General features: G+C 38.9%; 1 protein-coding gene across 2 annotated transcripts in view; it reads left to right on the forward strand.

Moving 5' to 3' along the window:
- Positions 1-21,208, forward strand: part of LOC114144895 (plexin-A1-like) — a 286,607-nt gene that overhangs the window by 203,057 nt on the left and 62,342 nt on the right. For both annotated transcript variants that reach the window (XM_028018126.1, XM_028018134.1), the window contains exons 11-14: positions 6,065-6,161; positions 11,124-11,347; positions 18,368-18,519; positions 20,820-20,940. In XM_028018126.1, coding sequence (XP_027873927.1) covers positions 6,065-6,161; positions 11,124-11,347; positions 18,368-18,519; positions 20,820-20,940 — 594 coding nt within the window. The remainder of the gene's footprint in view (positions 1-6,064; positions 6,162-11,123; positions 11,348-18,367; positions 18,520-20,819; positions 20,941-21,208) is intronic.

Here is a 21,208-nt window from a genome sequence, read left to right on the forward strand (position 1 = left end):
ACCTTTACATCCTTAGCATCCTCTTCATCAGACTGTTATACAACAACGGAATATTTCAAGTCAGAGGCTTCTTCAGATACACCGGAAAACAGTCTGGTAATATTTGTAATATTTGTTCATTTGTGGCAAAAACTAACAGTGAGGCAGTTTTACATTGTTTGTTTAGCCAGCCTCTGTTGAACTGAGTAGAGACAGGATGAAATGAGGGGCTTGCATGCTGTATATGTGTGCTAGCGGTGTATTTTAACACACAGACACACATGCACACACACACGCCGGTATCCTTCAACATGACTAATTACTCCAGGATGACCCGCACACAGACGCGCAGCTCGATGCGCACAGCTGCTGGTTTTTCTGCCTCCTCTGGCCTCGCCTGCCAGCTGCTCTGTTTTGTTAACATCGGCACTTTTTAGACGCTTAGGCATATATGCGTACACACACGCACACACACCACAACCATATCTATTCATACAGTCCATGGAGACACGCAGTCCGTGGAGACGATTCATGTAGTGGGAGAATAAACGAGTGCAGGAGCAGATAACGAATGAACCCGAGCCAGGCTGCTGTGTTACTGTAATGAGGCCAGGGACGGCTTTGTGCTCACCTTGTACTTTCTGCACCTCCTCCCTTCCCTCTCTTTTTTTACCCTCCTGTCACCTCGCCTCCCTCTGTTGTCCCCTCCCCATCCTCGCTCCATCCCCCATGGTTACACTCCGTCTCCTCCCGCTGTCATTGTGCTTTTTTTCCCCTTTTACTAGTTTTCCTTGTTCTTTTGGTGCCCGTCTTTCCTCTTCTGCTAATTCTCACTCTGTTCCTAACACCACTCCTCTCACTTCCTTCTCATCTGCACTGGAGCTATCCTCCATGTTCATCCACACAACTTTCTTGAGGCGTCTTCCTCCCCTTTTTTCTCCTCCTCTCTTCTCATCTCCCTAGGGGGCCCACACTATGAGTTGTCTCAGGTAGATTAATTACATGCAGTGACATAAAGGAGCTGGCCAGAGGCTTCAGTAATGAGTCTGATTACTCATTTCCAGCAGCTCTGGGGGCTCTGGGGAGGGAAGTCAAGCCAGTAGGCCAGTAGAGGGGTGTTTCAGTACGACTTTAACCTACAGGGCTTCACCAGTACCGGGTTTGACACCACTTTAAGAGCAAAGGTACATTAGAAGTCACTGACTTGCCAAAAACTTTGGAACTTAGTAAGAGAATGAGTCACAATTAGAATCTGCAATTTTTGTTATTCATTTAAAGGAGCTAGTGGCATTTTACAGCACAATCAAATAAATATGTTACTTTCAGTTGCTATATACTGTATATTATCAGATATGACTAAAAAGAATTTTACTTGCTGATTTAACACCTTGATATTGGACCTCTGTTTCTTTAAAAACTCCTTCTTTTTCCTTCTCTTTCTGAAACTCCACCTACAGGAAGTCATCACAGCATGGCTCCTATTAACCCTTTCGCAGAAAAGTAGCTCCTATAATGAGTTCAGCAGATGTGCAGTTTTATAAGGTTTTTGCTAATTGCTGCTGGCTAGTCTGAAGGAGCCGAATGGGGGAGGAGCTTCTCTGTGACGCGAAGCTTAGAAACTGCAGCTGTAAGGAGGAGCTGCACCTCGAAGGCGGAGCTAGGTCCAACCAGGCATTTTATACAGCTGAATGGTTGCCTTGGAGATTAAAATATTTCTCAGACATGCATAAAAGAATCAAAGCAACACTCCAAGTGTATTTTTGGAAATAACATTATAACATGATGTAAAGATCAAAGATATCAAGTTTACATAATACTGCCCCTTAAAGGGAAGCAGCAAAAGCAAATACGGTGGATTAGCAGTGATGCCCAACAACTGGCACACTGATGATGTCGTCCAGAACATGTTGATAAAAATTAAGCTTTTAGGGTGTTATGCAACTGTCACAGCAACAGTCTTCAGTCAGAGGCATCTTTTGATTGTTTCAAGACTGACTGCTACTGCAGATCCTTCCTGCCCACACCATGGACCCCTGATTGGTGATACACACCTAATGTGGTGAGTGTCCAAATTTATTTATCACCACAAGTTGTTAAATCTTAACACACTTCTTTTGCACATTTCTTCAGTTTTTGTTGATTTTGAATACTTGAAATTTTAAGTTTTGATTAAATAATTGAAAATAAATCATAGTAAAAATGTCAGAAAAATGAACACATTTCTAGGGTTCTGACATTGTTTCATAAAAACGAGACATGTTGGATTTTCAACATGACAATTTTAGGGAAGAAAATGTCTCAAATTCAGGAAAATTTCATTAGACAAACAAAACTTGACAAAACAAATAAAAATGCCTTTACTGGTTTCTCTTTTACTTTGTTCTTCCTTACTTTGCTTCCAATTGTATTTTTTCCTGTAATCGAGAGTCTGGAGTGAGGCGAAAATAAAATGAAAAACGTTATATCAGAACAACGGAACATTTGTTGTCATTTGTCGTTAAGTGAGAATTTTATTGTCCAGACGTTTTTCAGAAAAAGTAATTTTTTGATTTTGACTTTCATAAAACCAATGACGTGAAGCTCAAATGAATTTATTCCCATACATACATGCTAGTTTGCTTGATTGCAAGTCATTTATTAATTGGATGTAATTAGTTAAACTCGTCTCATCATTATGTGAGCCTGAAGGAAATCACTGAGGCATTTTTTATGTTCATACAGAAGATAACATGAGATATTTGGTGAACTCCTAAACAGTAGAAGAAGAAAAAAGGCTGTTGGACTTTTTGTGTGTAAGCAAATGCTTTGGTCCTGTAAACTGAGCACCCTGCCCACGCTTTGGAATCTAATTAGAGTCAAATTTTACATTTCAGAGGGCAGAAAAATATTAGCAGTTGAGAAAAAAATCTGTTTATTAATGAAAGACTTGGATGAATGCTCCACTGATTGCTTTCCTCAAGTTGCTTCATTCATTTATCAGATGAAATCTGACATGAACAGGAAGTGTTTCATTAGGAATACTATCAGTCAGTGGATCCACATTGAATTATCTTTGCAAATATGATGGGACTTTTTACAAAATCCAGTGCAGATGGTGATGATCCCTAGAGAGTGAAAAAAACATCAAATTTGATGTTTGATTTGTTATATTAAATATTATGTAAGTTTTAGCTAATTCTCTATAGTCTTTTATGGGAAAACAAAATGACATCAATTTAGAAATGGAAAGTAGATGTCATATGCAAAACTATCATCAAACTGATATAGAAATTTTAATTTAAATATATATGCATGATCTTTCACCAACTCAGAACACTTAAAACTAACAACTTTATTATTTCTAAAAAATATATATTTTTAAATTTAGCAGGGTGAAGTGAATATAAAATGACTTGTCATTTTGTACTTTGTTTTTAGACATTTTTAAATTCTAAAATTGTATATATTAATTTGCAACAAATTGCAAATTTTATTTGCGCTTGGTTTTTATTAAAATTGTTGTATAACACCCTACATAAAAAAACACAACAAACAAGTATGAGGTAAGATTTCCTGAGTCAAAACATTCAGCTAGAAAACCAGTGGCCAATAGTTTTGTCATTTTTTAGTATTCACCAAAAGATTTGTGATTGTGAAATAATGTTCTTATCAATAAATTCTTGGTTTGCAAAGAAATGTTGTTTTGTTTCCATGAAGGCTAGCATATATGCATTTATTGCCTAAACGCTATACCCTCTTAGGACGCTTTGATTGTTTTTGACAATGCCCCAAATATTTGTCACTCTATCAAAATTTGAACATACCATTAATATTACTTGACTTTATTTACAAAGAACCAAAGCATTACACAAGAAGAATCCAGGCTAATGTTAGCTCAATAAAAAAGTGAGTATAGCTGCGGTTTGTGTTTCTAGTTCTGATATTTTCATAAAGGAGTTTATCAAGTGGCTTCAACCTTCTAGGCTGCTCTCCACCTTTTCTTATTTCCCTGATTGTGTCTTCCTTTCTCTTCTTGTGTGCCATCATTAACATCAGTGTCCAACTTTTCCTGTTTCTCCCCACGGAAAGTGAGTGAGACAGCGGGTGACGCTCTGTGTCACAGTGCGGTTTGTCCCGGCATTTTAAACCATGTGACAGCATGAATAAAGCATGATGCGGTGGCCAGCATGGTGGGCAGGGACTGACAGGGGGAACAAGCTCAGCCAGTGTTTTGGTGAAGGCAGACAAGTTGAAACCCTTAAAGTTTAATGGGGGGCCGTGCCACAAAGATGGAGGAGTAGAGAAGAAGTAATAGTGTGAGGGAGGGGGGATCTTGTGGTTTTGCTGGGCTGCTGTACACATAGCACTTGCCAGTGGGATGCAAAAGTGATGCTAATAATGTTAACAGTCTACCTCGTGTGTGATGGATCACGGTCACAATGTACTAGTGGGAAGGGGACGGGTTTAATCAGCCGCTCCTTTGTGTCTTTGTTAAATTCTTATCTTAAGAAGCTGTTGACCTCCCAGAATCCTGTGGTTTAATTGGTCTGTGGTCATCACATCTTCTTCATGTCTCAACAGAGGGCCACACTCCCACAGTGACTCCTCACAATGTCTCTCTTCTCTTTGCCACTTCTTTCTCTTCATCGTGACAGCTTCACCCTAACTTTTCTCTTTACTGCCCATCTTTTTCAGGAATACCAGACTTTGGACGTTGGACGCACTGGCCTAGAGAAACAAAGGTTCTTTAAATAATGTAGTGAAATACATATATTGGTTTGATATCTGGGGTCTCATCAAAGGATTCATACTAAAAGTATATGTATGACCAATTGGCAAAAATAGCTTTCAGCAAAAAAGAGAAAAAAAATCAGACTTAGAGACATTAAATGACAGTTACAAAATCAGCCTTCTATCACCTGAAGAACATTACCAGGATTAGAGGACTACTGTCTCAGCAAGATCTGAGCTAAAGATAAACACATATAGAAAACCATAGTTTATCACATTGAGTACAGCAGCAGTGTCTTCACAGGTCTGTCTAACAGATCAGTGGTCCAGCAGCAGCTGATTCAGAATGCTGCTGCTGGTGTTCTGACTAAAACCAGGAGGTTGGAGCACATCACCCAGTTTTACAGTCCTTCCACTGAGAGAATAGACCTTAAAATACTGTTAGTAGTTTAGAAATCATGGATTGGCTTACGACCACAGTACATTAAAGATCTGCTATTGTTGTATCAACCTTCCAGGCCTCTCAGGTCTTCTGGTTCTGGTTTTGGTTCTGGTTCTGCTCTGCATCAGAACCAGAACAAAACACCCTTTGATTAGTAGATCAAATTTGAGGGGAACATTGATCAACATACAGTATTTGATAAATGTTGATTTTGATGATGGCATTTGATAAAATGTAATGTTTCTTGCTTGTTGTATAATTTGTGACTGTATGATGTAAACACTTTGAACTGTCTAATTGATTAAATGTTCTGTACAAATAAACTTGACATGACTATAAACTGCTTTCTAGAAGTTCAAGTTGTGTCAGGAGTTTACGTGTGTGTGTGTGTGTGTCCCACCTGGGACGGTCGAGCTCTGTCTACCAAATCCAGTCTGTCAGTGAGCAAATTGGAAATGCCAATTTCACTTTCCTCTGCTCTGCATCTTATCTGTCTTTTTCCCCTTTTTCTCCTCATCCCACCACTTAGCTTGTGCTTAAACGACTAAAGGACCTTTTCACACCCGTCACCGTTCGATTTCTGGCTGCCTCCACACCTCTGCTGCGCCCTCATCCTTCCTCCCCTTCTTCTCCTCGTCAACGTCCCGTCTCGTCTCCCCGCATCCTCCGTTTCCGCTTCTCTGAGCCCGTTCGGCTGTAACCCGTATTTTCAGCGTATTTATGGAACATGTCTGTTTGGAAGATTTGGATTTATGCGTGCGTGTGTTCTTGGGGCTATGTCGCAGGCATCTGCGAAGAGCGGCCCTGGCTGAATCACTATGCAAATGAAACAATTTCTTCCAGAGTTTGCCCAATTTGCATTGCATCCCATCATGAATCACCAATTTCTCTCACGCTCTTTGTGTCTGTTTTTTTTTTTTTTTCTGTTTGCAGTATGACTATGAGGGCGGCGGCATCAGCGACCTGCCGGTTGACCTCTCCGTGGTGTGGAACGGGAACTTTGTCATCGACAACCCATTCAACATTCAAGGTAAGAGAACAGTTCTTGTTCCTACCTTTAATCTTTTTTTATTTTTCTTTTGGTTTTTCCTCGGTGAAACACACATCCATTTGTTTGCTCACTATAAAGTAATGCCAAGCAACATCAGCACGTAAACGCTTCCCCTTTCTTCGGAACTCTGTAATTTCATGTTTGACAGCCATCAGCAAGAAAGGTGAAAGTGTGGCGTTTGTTTAGGAAAATCACTATTCTCGTCTCTGGGGATAAGGGAAGAGCGGAGGGAGTGATTGATAACAAAAACCCAACACTGAAATTAATAGGGATAGATGTTAGACAGGAAGATAAACAAATAGGGTAAACCAACAGGATGGAGGAAAAAGAGAGCAGCGACGGGTGTGTGACAGGTTGATGAATGCACTGAGTAATGGCAGGGGGTAGATGTGAATAAAAAGGGATGATAAAGGGAAAAAAAACAGAAGCGACACAGGGGATGGTATTTATTATTTTAATCACTATTTGTGCATGAAGTGGAAAACAATTACGGATTGTAAATTCTTCATCAAGTGCAATACATTGGGAGGTGGAGGCTAATGATTTTAGACGTCCCATTACACAAGATAATGCGAGTCTCGCTCTCGACCGTGTCAAACAGTCCCGTTTTCTGAATTAACTAACCGTTTCTAATCTGGTAACTTCTGCTTCTGTTCCCTCCTAAAATGACATATGAGGAGATTTTCATCACTTCCCGTTGATTTACGCTTGACCTCGTTTTGGTACGATGGTAACAGATGAGCAGTTTGGTTACAGAATGCATACTCAGCATTCATGATTCTTTTGCATAGTTACAGTGTTGTTATGATTTATTGTCATGTCTAAGTACAAAAAGGACGCTTTCAAATGGTGTTTTCATTTATTGAGGCTATCCAAAGCTAGTCATTGTATTTAACCATTGGTTCAGTTCCCCTGTCCAACCCCAGACCTGTAGAATCATGATGTGGAACCTGCTTGACAACATGAAGTAGGCTAAAAATATCCTCAACCAGCAGCACATGAATGCCCCAAGCAATGTTGATCTAACCCAACTTACCTTAATTAGGGTCAGAGTTCATCATTCACAATTAGAAAGTGAGTCGGCAAACAGTGCACCCATAGGAGAGTACCAGGAATAAAACCACTGCTTTTCAAAAACAACACAAAGACTGTCAGACATTTGCTAAAAAAGAAAAAAAATATATCCTAATGATCTCAGAAAGTGTAGACAAAAAGGGAAAAAACTACTTTAGGAATTTGTTTGTTCTGTTACATCTGCTGTAAAACTAACAGTATTTCAGAAAAAGAACATTAGTCAACCAAGATTGTGTCCTTACTTCCTATAACTTCTTCATGTCTTTGCCTTTATCTTCCACTTGTGTTTTTTTCTTTCTTTCTTTCTTTCTTTGTACGCCCATTTAATTCTTATATCCTTCCCTCCTTTCTTTTCTACTTTGTGTAGAATTTTCTTCTCATCCTTGTATTTTTTCTTCCTTTCCTTCCTTTATGTCTTTCTTCTGTTCTTCCTTTTTCTTGATCTCCATTTTTTCCTTTACAAATTTTTATAGTTTATTTTATTCCTTTCTTTTGTGACCAATTTCTTCATTGTCATTTTCTTCCTTTCTTGTTTCATTCCTTTTTTCTATCCTTCTTTGTGTCAGTCCATTCCCCCTTTTTCTACCTCCCACTACCCTCTTCCTTTCTTCAAACCAAGCTGTGGATGGACAACCTAACACCAATACAAATATCTGCCATAAATTCATACTTAAATACAAGTTTTGCATTTTAGACACTTAAATAAATATATGACTAGGATGTCAGAAAGGTGGAATTAGGAAAAGTAAGGATTTCTAACATAAAAATGTCTGAAAACCCTCTAAATATGTAATGTGATTAGATTCATGCAGACTGTTATTGTGTTGAAATAAAAGCAACTGTTTTAGGTGGACCTAGGTATGAACTAATATTTAGTATTTAGCAATTCCAAAGTTTAAAACTTTTTAAATTTTGTTAACCTGCACAAATGCTTTATGAGGCTCCCAAGGAAAATGTGTGAGGAAGCACTTTCCTTCTTCTGCAGGGAGCATAGAGTAAACACCACCAATCAGCTGGCTAAAAGAAACCTACTACACTTTTTTTTCAGCAATACCAAGAAAGGAGTCATTTGAGTCTGTGGGAAATCACCCAGCAGGGAAAAACAGACAGTTATGATGAAAATAAAACAGCACCAGTGCTGCCTGTTATTAAGGTAACACACACAGACAAACACAGATTCATTAATAGACATGCAGTTAGCTTGATAGATCGATCCACATCTAGTTAGCTTGACAGCTAGCTAGATAGCCAGATAGACTGACAGACAGAAAGATAACAATGTAGCTAGACAAATAGCTAACTAGATAGCTATAAAGACAACTAGGCAGACAGACAGCTACATTGACAGACAAATAGACAGACACAGATATATAGACAGCTAGCTAGAAAGTCAGCTAGGTATCCTGATAGGGAAAGAGACAGACAGGTGTTTATGTTTATTTGACTTTCCATTGTGGTTCATACCAACAATGGCGTCAGCAGACCTGTAAGTGACTGAACAACTTCTCCAGTCTTACCTCAACTATTTGATGACTTTTTTTTTGGTCACTTTTTAGCTCCAGGAAAACTGGAGTTCACAGAGGATGGAATAGAATTTTCCCCTTTAAATATTCACTCTTTTTCTTTGGTAGGAACATCCCTTTTCCAAAATCGTCTTAAGATGACTCCACAGATCTTCTGTCGCATTTCATTCTGATTCTCTCTTCTCTTATGATGAAGCATTTCTATTGTTGTTTTTAATGGATGTTTGGGTTCACTATTTGCTATCCCTCACTTAAGTTAAACCTTCTAGCAGATAACTAAACTTCTGGGTGAGCCCTGATCATGAAGCTCCTACCACCATCATTTTTCTGTGGACAGGGTGTCCTTTGAGTTATGTGCAGTTGTCTAAGCACAACATTTGAAATTGTGGCCCACTTTCAAATGTGTTATGGTTGTGTCCTCAGACCATAACACATTTTTCTACTGGCTTTTAGAAGATTATAGCAGAGGTTGAATGTCTTCTTTGGAAGGAAAGGACTTCTGTCTTCCTTTTGATCTTTGCAGTTGCATAAAACAAAGTATTTATCTAAAGGTCTACACACTTATGCAACCAGGTTATTGCACCTTCTTTTTATCTTTTACATATTTCCTCCGTTATGATTCTTCCTAACATAATCCCACGGCTTTGCTACAACACACAACTGATATTTTGCAATGATATGGGTTCACACCGGTGAGTTCTGAGGAGTTAAACAGGAGATTAGAGGAGATTATTTCTCTTTCTAAACCTTCACATTTTCCCCATAGTGATGATTGAAATTCAATGCAGTAATTAATGTTAAAAGTTTAATAATCTTTGAAAATATGCTTTATGAAATTGTACTCACTCATACAAATCTCATAAAGAGCCTTTCCTCTGTTCTCCTCCTTCTCTCTCCATCCTCTGTTAATCCCTCCTCACTCCATCCTCGTCTCTTTTTTCCTCCTGAATCAGAGCTGCGTTATCCGTTTCGGGGCAGAGCCGCTCAGAGCCTGCCCGGCTTTGCCCCGGTGTAAAGTGGAGATGTTAATGTAAATTAAATCATTCATTTGGTCCAGATTAATTAGTGTCGCACTACTTTTAAGCCGAGCCGTAGCTAATCAGATTAGGGCCAAGCTGAGGGCCGAGGCAGGCAGATGGATACGGGAGAAGCCCGCTTTGAAGTCCGACCGCCGTACGTCTGCTGAATGAGGAGGATGGAGATTCGTTTTTTGTTTTTTTTTCATCTTAACCTCAGATCTTTTTATATGCTGTGATGCTGAAGGAAAAAAACTCTGCCTGCAGGTGCTGGCAATGTTGCGTTAACTGAGATAATTATGATTCCAATTAGCAGATTATACATAAATCAGAAATCCTAAGCATCCACTGGTAGTTTTTGCTGCTTGTTTGCATGTGTCTCTCTCCACGCTTTGCCCTGCTGACTACTCACTCCTCATCTGAGGTCTCTCTGTCTGGTTTTTCTTCTTACTTTTTCTGGCTCCATCTCCTCTGATTCTCTGGGCCTCGGAGGGAGTCGCATCACATTTGAATTCATAACAATCCTGGTTGCTGTTTTGTTAACAAGTGGAGCTAAAATTTGTCCTCCTCTTCCCGGCTTCCTTTCATCTCCCACTCCTAAGGTGCTGGAGGTTTATTTTATTTATTATCTGTTTATTCATTCATTTTGTACTTTTAATGACTTTTCTCCAGTCTGCCGTGTTGGCGCAGTTTCTAATTTAATTTCACTTTTTTGAATGTAACTAATCATCAATCCCATTGGCATTAGCAGACATTACCTGTTGAATTAATTTCACTGGTATTCCTCCAGGTGACTCTTCTTTTTTAACGTAATTTTTTTATCAGCAGAAACAGAACTTACTTCTTGTTTTAGCCTCAGAGTGGTAATAATCAACTAAACATATGTTTACACTTTTTTGCAACTTAATTTCAAATTAATAGTTTGAGTTTATCAAAATGTTCAAAACATAATTTCATCTTCTTGAAAATAGACCTAAAAAGGCTTCATTGGCCCTTTAAATTGTTCTATATAAATATAGTGTGTGCCATTTATCATCAAAGTTTAGTGCACATTGAGACAATTTGCTATTTTTGAGAGGCAGTCTGTCTTGAAACGGCAGATAACCTGTGCAAATGAATTCTCTCATTAATGTAAAGGTATATCAGAGCTAGGCTATATTAGCCAAATGTAGCACAGACTGGTTGGTATAACAACGGAAGCTCAGAAAATTCCCTAAACTTCTATAAACCTGCTTCAAACTAACTCCTGTGACGTCTCCTGTTTTAAAGCTTTCATTCTGTACAGATGCTACATTTCAGTCGTTTTTTTCTGTCTCTCTCTCATGCAGCCCACTTGTACAAGTGTAGGGCGTTACGGGACAGCTGTGGGATGTGCCTGAAGGCTGACCCCAGGTTTGAATGCGGTTGGTGTGTCCAAGATAAGAAGTGCTCCCTGCGGCAGGAGTGTACGGGCGGAGGGAACTCCAACATGCCGCTGCAGCTGGCCGAAGGTGGAGGGTGGATGCATGCCACATCTGGAAACAGCCGTTGCACTCACCCCAAGATCACCAAGGTGAGGAAGTGTGGGTATTTGCATATGCTTCTCATGGCTGCATTCGAGGAAGATGAAGCCACTCACTGTAATTTGTCAAGTCTCCTTATGTATATGAGCATTCAAGAGGATGGTGGGGGTTGTTTCATGTCTAGGTGTGAATTATTAACAGTAGTATGAGTGACTCATTTTCAGCACAATATCAATTTAAGTAGTCTTTCTAAAATGTCATTCATTCATATCATGTGCTAATTCAGTGCTGTGTGATGCGTATTATTTGCAATATTTGCAAAACACTGCCGCCACCGGCGGTGTTTCCTGATGAACACCTGGGGTGCATTCACACCAGTCCTGTTTATTCTTCTTGAATCAAACTCTTCTTCTTGCCTAGAATGTCCGGTTCGTTTGGGGATGTATCAATGTGAACTCTGATTCAGACCAAAAAAGCGAACTCTGGTTCACTTAGACATGTGGAAGAAGGTGCCTGGATCAGAGGAGACCAAAACAGAACTGGGTCTACATACAAAATAACTTGTGGCAAAAACATCACATTGCTCACCATTCTCACAGATAAACATAGTAGTGGATCTAGGTAGGCATTCACGTCACCCTGAATCTAGTGCTTCTTTTTGGTCTGCTTTAATGAAACTCTAGTTCATTTGCCTAGAAAGTCCAGTTAATTTGGGAAATGTAAATATAACTGTGTTCTGGTATAAAAAAAAGAAGCTCTGCTCCACCTACAAACCTTGGTTTTGGTTTGGTTGGGGTGAACTCTGATATGGTTTGAATGTATATGTGAACACCAAGCAGACCTGGACAGGAAGCAGACTATAGCGCAGGGCATTATGGGTAAATACAACCTGAACAAATGTGCAAATGCAGCTCTAATGGGTGAAATGGCTCATTATCTTTAGCCAAAGACAAAAGAAAAATTCTACAACAGCTAAAATCTGATGTCACTTCATTTCTGTTAACATCTCATGAAGGAGGAAGTTGAGCTCTGCATCTTCTTCAGAGGTCTTCATGCTCAGGTTTGGTTGGTTTGACCCAATGCAGTGTGAAGTGAACCACACCAACTGAAAGTGTAACAAATGTTGCCACTTCGGTCCCTCATTGAAAAGAGTTGAAACCAGAAGTTTTCATACAATGATAAAAAAAAAAGACATGCACATTTTTTTCACTGTCTTCTCTTGTTTTGGCTCAGTTAGAATTACCAAAATTATTTCTATCTGCTAAATGCACCAATAATAAGTGTGAGAATAAGTCTGAGATTTATTTAAGAATGTCTTCAAAATCAGAAGTTTACATACATGTCCTCAGTACTTCAGTAGTTGTTAGCATTGCCTTTGATCTGTACAACTTGGGTCAAGCATTTTGGGTTTCCTTCTTAAAGTTTCTCACAATAGTTTGCTGGAGTTCTGGCCCATTCTGAGTTGGGTTTGTAGGTCTCCTCTCTCACTCCCTGATGCCCTCTGCGATCTTTCCACAAATCCTAGAGGGTTTTGGAATGTCCATGCCACAAAACATTGACTTCATTGTCGTAGCCACTTTGGCTGTGCGCTTACCGTCATTGACCATTTGGAAGATCTCTCAAAAGCCATCAACCAGCTACTGGTAAAATACACAATTCAGTCCACAATGGCTCCACTTCTGAAAATCTAAAATCCACTGCAAAGAAAACCTTCCCGTCTGTTTCTGAGCACCACATCTTTGTCTTGTCGGCTCATGAAGATTGTAATGTCACCTGTGGAGATCCAAGGCTTGGGAATCTTGAAAGGACGTTGCATCAGCTCCCTTTGTTGAAGTCCCTGTGGTCACAAAAGCCCTACGTGTCCTGAACCCAGAATGAAAGCTGCTCTATTTTAATGTGCTGCTATTATAACACTCATATTAGTTGGGACCTTGTGCCTGCCCTTGGCACAGATTACACGCGGTTACATCAAACTGCTCCTCTGGAGGCAGCCTCATGAAAAACTTTGTTTGGGTTTGATTCTATTTTTTATTTTTTTATTTTAACTGTCTTTCATGTGTGTTTTTGTGCAACACTCCTGGAACTCAGGTTTATTGAAGTCTTTTTTTCTTTCTTTTTGTTTGTGGATTATTTTCCTCCATGTCTTTGTCCCTGTTATGACTTTCAGTATGGATTTATAGAAGAACACAAAAAGAAGTCGAAATGAGAAAAACTTTACTGACCATCACATGTCTGTGGGTGATTCCCTCTGTAGCACTCTTCTTCATAACTTCAACATCACAAGTTTTCACTGTCTAATTTGGATAAACATAGTGTATAATAAGTTACCTATTTACTGGACTAAATTATGGATAATGTCAGTCCAGGCTAAATTTGATATGATTACTCAGTTAACCTATGTTGTTTAAGTAAAGTTTTGGTCAAACTACTTTAATGAGATAAGACTAAGAGTTCACAGCAACCACCATAAGTCTCCTTTATCTTGTTGAACTGAAAAGAAAAAATTGGACTGTAGAAAAACCTTCAGTCCAGTTTGCAACACTCTTCTTGTTATTACAACCATGCAAAGGCTAATGCTAACCTAGCTGTTCTCTTTTTTAATTTGACTCAATGAAGTTAGATTATAATTGTGGTACAACAAAACTTAAAGATTTGTTTTGCAGAAAAGTTGGTTTGAATGTCATACATGTTAATGGCCAGTGTTTCAGCTGCTCTCTGTGCAGTTCTCTCTCTCTTATGAATGTGATTGTGAAGGGAGACAAACCCAGATTTGGATGACCTACAGTACAGTAGATAGAGTAAATATGGAATCTACTATAGCTTCTGTATCTTCCAAACACTCGTGTTCCTCCTCTCTGTGGTCCACTCTCAGATAATGGTGGAAATCCCTTTAAAAGTGTGGTAGCTATTTCTCTTCCTGTGTTGCCTGCCTGTCTGAGGCACTGCCAGTGTTTATGTGTCCCAGGGCTCGGTGGCTAGCTGATGTTGTGTTTTGTGGTGTCACAGTGTCTCCCTTACAAACCCTTCTGGAGCCCCCATTTCCACACCCCGACATCTGTTGTCCATATTTGTACCCTGGAGCTTGATGGCTACTCGCTCTGGTCAGTGTTTACCAGCTATTGTGTTTGTGGAACCGGAGTGCTGAGGCTCTGCTGGCGCCTGAGGTTCCAAAGTGAGTCAGCTTCCAAATACTGGGGCAGAATTTTCCACCACGATTCCCCTTGCCTGAACCTTGGTATGTTCGCTTAGTTCCCTCCATTCTCTGTGGTTTTTTGTTTGTTTTTCATGGAAAGAATCAATTTTTTGTACCCTGATCATCATCATCATCATCATTCAGTTATTGCTAGGCATATTTAACATACACACTTTATCTGTCCATTCTCTACCTCTATTGGCTCCTGCATGCTGCCAAAGGTAATGTTTTCTTTTCTTCTCTTCTCAAGAGAGATGCTTTTACAGTGAGGTTTTTCAGCTCTTATAAAATTCACTCAATAACGGGCTGTTCATATTCATTTTTAAAGGCCTGTGTATCCATATGTGGTGTTTCTCTTCTTTTTTGTGTGATTATAGCCTGATTTGAAAGGGAACTAATGCTATAAACTAGACGTTTGTTGAAACATGAGATTATTCTCTCGTTTACATCACCCAGAAAGCCAATAGCCAGAACAGACAGACATTTTATATATACAGTACAGACCAAAAGTTTGGACACACCTTCTCATTGAATTCAGTTGGTCTGTACTATATATAAACATACATTTATATTGATTTCCATCTACATACATAAATACACACACATATATATACTGCTCAAAAAAATAAAGGGAACACGCTTTAAGTGTTAAACACCTGTTTAAGTGTTCCCTTTATTTTTTTGAGCAGTGTATATATATATATATATATATATATATATAAATATATAATATGTTGAAAAGACTGAAAAAAAACAGATAAAAATCCTTCTCTCATTACGTTCCAGGATTTGAACATGGTATTCATTTTCACGTTAAAACAAAGGTTTTCTTTAAATAAAAGGCATTTTTCCAACATTTTTACTTTAAGGTTATTCTACTGTATGATTTTTATTTATTTATTGTTTTACATCTTCTGCCAATAGATGCCAATAGGGTGTTTTGTAATAAACATAAATTTTACCTTTATTTTAGTCATACTGTTGTACAAAATTTTTAATTTTTTTTAACTTTTCTTTCAGAATTCAGACATTGTTTCTACAATTGACTTTAAATACAAAATTCTGACTTTAATTTGTTGAGATCAAAAATCATAATTCAAAGAAAAATGTCAGAATTATGATTTTTTTATTTGAAATTTTTCTGTTGAAAAAAGATATTTTAATTTTCTTTAGTGGCCCTAATTCTACTCTGTACTTCTGGATTCTATCTATCTATCTATCTATCTATCTATCTATCTATAGATATATATCTATAGATAGATATACATATACACTGCCTGGCCAAAAAAAAAGTCGCCACCTGGATTTAACTAAGCAAATAGGAACAAGCCTCCTATTGGATAAGTACTGCATAGGCGATTATCTTTCAGCTGGCAGCAAGGTATTTAACCCCAGCTGATGCAATGAGTAACTCCTCATTTCTTAAACAACCATGGCAAAAGACACATCCTGTGGTCGTGGAAAAGACGTTAGTCTGTTTAAGAAGGGTCAAATCATTGGCATGCATCAAGCAGAGAAAACATCTAAGGAGATTGCAGAAACTACTAGAATTGGGTTAAGAACTGTCCAATGCATCATTAAAAACTGGAAGGATGGTGGGGAACCATCGTCTTCCAGGAAGAAATGTGGTCGGAAAAAAATCCTGAATGATCGTGATTGGCGATTACTTAAACGTTTGGTCAAATCAAATCGAAGAAAAACAACAGCAGAACTCAGGAGTATGTTTAATTGTGAACGCAAAAGCATTTCCACACGCACAATGCGATGGGAACTCAAGGGGTTGGGATTGAACAGCTGTGTAGCCGTAAGAAAACCTCTAATCAGTAAGGCTAACCAGCAAAAAAGGCTTCAGTTTGCTAGGGAGCATAAAGATTGGACTCTGGAGGAATGGAAGAGGGTCATGTGGTCTGATGAGTCCAGATTTACCCTGTTCCAGAGTGATGGGCGCATCAGGGTAAGAAGAGAGGCAGGTGAAGTGATGAAGAGAGAGGCATGATGGGTGCATCATGCCTAGTGCCTACTGTACAAGCCTGTGGGGGCAGTGCTATGATCTGGGGTTGCTGCAGTTGGTCAGGTCTAGGTTCAGCAACATTGTGTGCCCAAAGAATGAGGTCAGCTGACTACCTGAATATACTGAATGACCAGGTTATTCCATCAATGGATTTTGTCTTCCCAAATGGAACGGGCATATTCCAAGATGACAATGGCAGGATTCATCGGGCTCACATTGTGAAAGAGTGGTTCAGGGAGCATGAGACATTTTTTTCACACATGGATTGGCCACCACAGAGTCCAGACCTTAACCCCACTGAGAATCTTTGGGATGTGCTGGAGAAGGCTTTGCGCAGTGGTCAGACTCTCCCATCATCAATACAAGATCTTGGTGAAAGATTAATGCAACACTGGATGGAAATAAATCTTGTGACACTGCAGAAGCTTATTGAAACAATGCCACAGCGAATGCGGGCTGTAATCAAAGCTTAAGGCGGTTCAACAAAATATTAGAGAGTGTGACCATTTTTTGGTGGCGACTTTTTTTTTTGGCCAGGCAGTGTATATATATATATATATATATATATATATATATATATATACTTTAAATTTTACCTTAGGTTGAAAACTGATTAAATAATTTCACTCCCTCTGTAAAGAACTTGCTTTTTGCTTCTAAACAAGGCAATTAACCTCCAGCTGCTGTAGATGGTTTGTTGAAGAGCCAACATTGCATGACTCGTTTTTTCTAATTTTGGATCTCAGCTGGCTATTTCTGCTCAAATCTTCACAAGTTTCTGTTTTGGAGAAACAAATTCCTACTGAAACCAGTCCACGGTTCTCCAGCTCTGTGTGTTGTTTTTCTCAGGGTCTAAAAAAGATTCCATGCTGCTCGTTGCAGAGCCTGCTCAGCCAAGTATGGCAGCAGAACAGGGCACTGGGACGATTATACATAATTACCTCATAATGCTAGTTAGGGGCTGGGCTTGTGCACGCAGGTTCTTGCAGAACCTGTGTGTTTGTGCGTGTTCATGACAAGCGCCGTTCATCAGTCAACATATTTGTTTTGTCACACCACACCTGTCCCCGTTACGCACCATAATCTGGCTAGATAAATCACATTATGGTCCGTCAATGCAACTGAGCGCCACGCCACCACAGCCCTGTCGATGAAGCCAAGGCGCCGTAATAAGTTTCAATCAAACCGAGATGACGGGAGTTTGATTCTGTGTGTTGCGGAACCCTTTTTTATTTTATTTTGCACTTTCTGCTCCGCCTTGTTTTTGTTTTTTTGCTGTTAAAAAGGTGATTTTTCTTCATTAAAAGCAGTGTGTACCTACAGTATCTGATGCTTTGCCAGTTTTGTTTGGTTGAGTGGAAAAGAACTGTTTAAAACGTGCATTCAATTCCTCCATAACTAAAGCTGCACTGATCCGATATTAATATGTGCATCAGTCGCAGTATTGACAAAATTTCTAGATTAGATATTGGGCATAATATTCCCAATGCATAAGCGCATATCTATTCAGTCTAATTCTACACATTCTGCTCGAAGCGGTGTCATGTTTTATTATGTATTTTATATTATTTTTAGAATTCCTAAATGCTCTTTCTGAACCATTTGAAAGAAAGTTTGTTCCAATTTATTTTTCACATGTTTGACCAAGATAGTCAACCTGTTGTTGTTGTCACTTTCAGTCTCTTTGTTATTTCTTTTACATTGGCTGCTAAACCCCTAATACCAAATACCAATACCCGATACCAAACCTCAGGTATATACTGTATATCGTAATGAGAAGTGGAAAAAAATGGATCGGTGCATCCCTTCCATAACCTCCTCCTTCTTTCTTTTTCGTGTCTCTCTCATACTTCTCTTTTGATCTAGTTGTTCCCGGAAACCGGACCTCGTCAAGGGGGCACCAGGTTGACGATCTGGGGGGAAAACCTGGGCCTACAGTTCCGAGACATCCAGATGGGAGTGGTCTTGGGAAAGGTGCCCTGCGTGCCCGTCGAACAGGAGTATGTCAGCGCTGAGAGGCAAGTCAGAGAACCTCAAGTGTGCTTGGATGTCACTGAAAGGGAATCGTCAGTCTATATGATAAAATTTACTCTCCTATGCTGATGATACTCAGCTATATTTGTCACACAGTCCTGATAAATCCAAAGATACCCAAAACTATTTCTTCTCCACTTTTTTAGCAAATACATTAGGTTAAACAATATCCAGTAATTCGATGGCTATTTACAGCCCTTGAAACGATTTTGTGCGTCTCCTGATTACAGTTAAAGGATGATATAGATTTGGACTGCCTGGCTTTTGCAGTTAGAGACTGTTTGAAATAATAATCAAAATCCTCATGAAGTGTAAAACTACGTAATTTAGTTAAGTATTTTTCTATTATTGATCACTTTTTTTGCTTTCACTTTCATTTAATAGTGTATACTGTATGTCCCCAACCATTCAATGACTTTTACTCAAAATCAGACTTTGACAACATCTATCCATTAAGCTTAGCTAAATACAGCTGGGAGAAAGAGTGAACCATGACCAGTTCTTGTTGTTAAGCTACAAGATTGTTTTCTGGATAAAAGCAAAAAATAACCCCAAAAAATAAGGAATGGTATAACTTTCTTTGCATAAAGCTTTTTCGGGTGCAGGTTGCAAAAGACTTCAACAAAAAGATAACTTTGTTCGTTAGATTAAAATATTGCATCTTTATTTCTAAATTTTCTTCTGCTAAAGAAGTCTGATTTTTATGATCCTCGAGTTCTTAGCACTTTTGGCCACTATGGCAAAAGTTTTTGACACCTCTTGGTGGACATAAAATGGCCAGAGCAGATCACAGTGATAATTATGTGCACAGGTTTTAACCTGTGACTACCAATTCATTAAAATCGTATTAACAGTTGTAAAAAAAAACAACAACAAAAAAAAAACAGGTACAGGTAAAACAAGAACATACACTATCTCACAAAATATTTGTACCATTGAATATGTTTTCACCTTATTTCACATCAAAACCACTGACCGGAATGTGCGTTATTTCTATCTTATATAGATCTGAAAGAAAAGGGACACAAATTTTTCAAAATACCTTTAAAGAAATGGCTAAAACATTTGACAAACTCCTTTCACCCAGGGAATTTAATGTATTCATATTCAGCTGTGTGAAAATCCAGTTTTCTGTGAAGGTTTGTTTCAGGATCTTGTTGTTGCACACAAACAGCATTATGAAGACAAAGGATTACTTCTCATTTCAGTTCAATTCAGTGTTGAGAGAAATTAGTTCAGAACAGCCTCGAGGCATTCAGGGGACTCAATATGTGTATATATTTAAGCTTTTAATAGATTATGCTAAATTTTTCATATCATGTTGTACATCAAAATGCTATGTGTGGATAAAAGCTGACACCGGACACTGCCTCCATGGTGAGACATGGTGGTGGCAGCATCATGCTGTCGGGATGCTTTAAAAAAAAAAAAGGAACCTCGACCTTCCAGCAGGATGACAACACTAACAGTAATGTTGACATCAATGCTTTAGAATAAAGACTATTCATATTGTTAGGCTGGTTCCCGGAATACTGAGTAAAAGTGCAGGCCACACTTTTCAGATCTTTATTTTCAAAACATTATTGAAAACTGTGCATCTTTATTTTCTTCCTGTTAAAATTCATGCTGTACTTCTGTTAAACATTCAAATGAATTCGCAACAAAATAAACTCAAGTTTGTGGTTGTAATGTGTCGAGAGTTTAACAGATACAAGTTTTTTTGTTTGTTTTTAGAAATGCAAACTGTAGTCACCTCATCAAATTAAACTCCAGAAACACGTAAAACATTTTCCCGTCACACTTTCCGCCTTACTCTGGAACCGTGTTGAAAAGTGGCACGGGTTTGTGTTTCTCCTGTTACTCACTGCCTTTGCTCCTTGCTTTTTATTTTTCTCATCCTTCTGTCCTGACATTTACTCCTCTGCAGGGCCCTACACGGCTGAGGAATTGAGTTCACGCAGATCAAACAATCTCCCTGAAGTGCAGTTAGTCGGGAAATGATGCATGTTGAGATAGAGGGCATCTCAATTCAAATATCTCACACACATCCGTTATTCTGCGCATTATTCTTGTCGCCTTGGAACTGCTTTCACGTTTGGTTCATTCATTGCTCTTTTCCATTCTTCCAGCATCGCTTAGATTCAGATTAGGATCCAATCTTATGGGGTCCTTGCTGCACTGCAACCCCTGCTGTGGGTGTAACAGTCAGTCCTTTAGCTTGAATGTTGTTACTTTGACTTTTCGAAGCAACTATTAAATGTCGCCTAACTTTGTCCTTCTGCAGAATCGTTTGTCTTCTGAACGATGCCACTGGCTACCGGGTTCAAGAGGCTCAGGTGGAGGTGTGTGTGAGAGCCTGCGTCAGTGACTACAGAGCTCTGTCACCAAGGCCATTCACCTTTGTGGTAAGAAAATTATTCCATGGAGCGTTTGGGATGTTATTTGTTCAGAAATATTTCTGAACTGGATTAAAACTTTCTACTCAGCTCTGCTCATAAAAGTGCAGCTGAAATGGACTTCAAGTTTCTCATTATGATGGTTTAATGATTCAGTCATATATTTAATCCTCTATTTGTACTAGGGTTAGGTTTTTTCAAAAAAAGCTTTAAGATTTAAAACATATATCATATTAAAATGAGTTAATGTTTTAAATCCTTGATTAAAACAGAGCAA

Source organism: Xiphophorus couchianus, chromosome 1 (genome assembly GCF_001444195.1).
Source record: "Xiphophorus couchianus chromosome 1, X_couchianus-1.0, whole genome shotgun sequence".
In the NCBI taxonomy this organism is placed as follows: domain Eukaryota; kingdom Metazoa; phylum Chordata; class Actinopteri; order Cyprinodontiformes; family Poeciliidae; genus Xiphophorus; species Xiphophorus couchianus.